A 1,390-nucleotide genomic window follows, 5' to 3' on the forward strand; every position below is an offset into this window, starting at 1 on the left:
AGATCCAATAGTGCAAAATGCAAATTCTTGCACTTTTTTGACTGGTCTTAAGATTTTGATCAGGAGTATATATATATATATATACAAGAAGTTGCTTTCTTTTGAAGGATCCTGGGAGCCTCACCTTGCCAGGCTGAACAATCAGGGTAAATACAACGCATGGAGCACTGAGAGGAACTCCAGTTGGGTTCAGGTATGAGCAGTGCAGTATATACCTTCACTAACTTCACACAAATTTAATCTACTTCCTGTGATCACTTTCTATAGGTGGACTTCCAGCGGCCAGTTGTGGTCAGCCAGGTGGCCATACAAGGTGCTAAACAGTTCCTTCAGTCCCAGTATGTGAAAGACTTTTCCATTTCATACAGCAACGACCGCCGCAAATGGATACACTATAAAGGTGACAGCAGAGACATCTCGAAGGTGGGGAAAGTTTCATCACCTTCTTTYAAAGTGAAGAAGTGTGCATCCTTTACTTATAACCTTTGTGTGCGTCTATGTTGTGATATAACCAGGTGTTTCCTGGGAACAAGGCAGCCTATGAGACAAAGATAAATACCTTCTTTCCTCCRGTGATTGGACGGTTTATTAGGCTCCACCCCATTACCTGGTACAATGCTGCCACGGTCCGAATGGAGTTCTATGGTTGTGAGCTTGATGGTAGGATGTTGTTGTTGTTGTGTGTGTTCATGTRTAGAAGTCTTTGTGTAGTGACTTCAGTTTTGATGCTAAGTGGCAAAATCTGGGTCTAAAGTTTTAGAAAACTCGGAAGGGTAAATAAAATTGTTCAGTTTAAACGATAATCAGAACTTATTGCCAGCAGTTTTTCATATTTTAATACCAGTGTTAAACTAAGATCAGCTTATGATAAAAAAAAAACTCTGTCCAGTGGTTCATGGGATCATTTGTTAATAGACAAACATGGTTAACTTCAACAGTTGCTTCAAAAGTAAAGAGACTATGCAATAAGTAGCCCTTGGATTATGTTTTGCGAATGACAGACACTAAACTGTAGCACCATATCTGTAAAACTGAGTAAACCATAGTGTTTTCTATGGTCCAGAGATTCTTAACCTGTGGGCCACAGCGCCACCTTGAGGGCCTCAAAAGAACAACAGTTTTTAACTTTGGGCCACAGAGGGCGGTGGGACCACATTGATTTTAAATAAGGTGTAATACACTTTCTCACCACTAGTAGCAGTAGTGCACCACTCAGATGTTTAACAATTTTTTAATATGTAGAAGAAGAACCTTAGAAACCTGCTGAGAATGGAAACTTATTTTAAATGAAAAGTAGAAGCAAAAATAAAGGTAACCCATCAAAAAACACCAAAGTTTGTCACTAATATGAAGACCAGCTTCTGGTTTTACCATGTGATATTAAAAGTTC

General features: G+C 39.3%; 1 protein-coding gene across 1 annotated transcript in view; it reads left to right on the forward strand.

The window, feature by feature from the left end:
• Positions 1-107: 107 nt before the first annotated feature.
• The window catches only part of LOC106533647 (coagulation factor V), a gene marked incomplete at its 5' end in the record, with an annotated part of 3,447 nt that continues 2,164 nt past the window's right edge, over positions 108-1,390 (forward strand). Inside the window, 3 exon segments of the mRNA XM_014030046.1 lie at positions 108-193; positions 268-423; positions 516-660. Of these exon segments, the coding sequence (XP_013885500.1) occupies positions 108-193; positions 268-423; positions 516-660 (387 nt within the window).

Source organism: Austrofundulus limnaeus, unplaced genomic scaffold (genome assembly GCF_001266775.1).
Source record: "Austrofundulus limnaeus strain Quisiro unplaced genomic scaffold, Austrofundulus_limnaeus-1.0 Scaffold991, whole genome shotgun sequence".
NCBI classification, from domain to species: domain Eukaryota; kingdom Metazoa; phylum Chordata; class Actinopteri; order Cyprinodontiformes; family Rivulidae; genus Austrofundulus; species Austrofundulus limnaeus.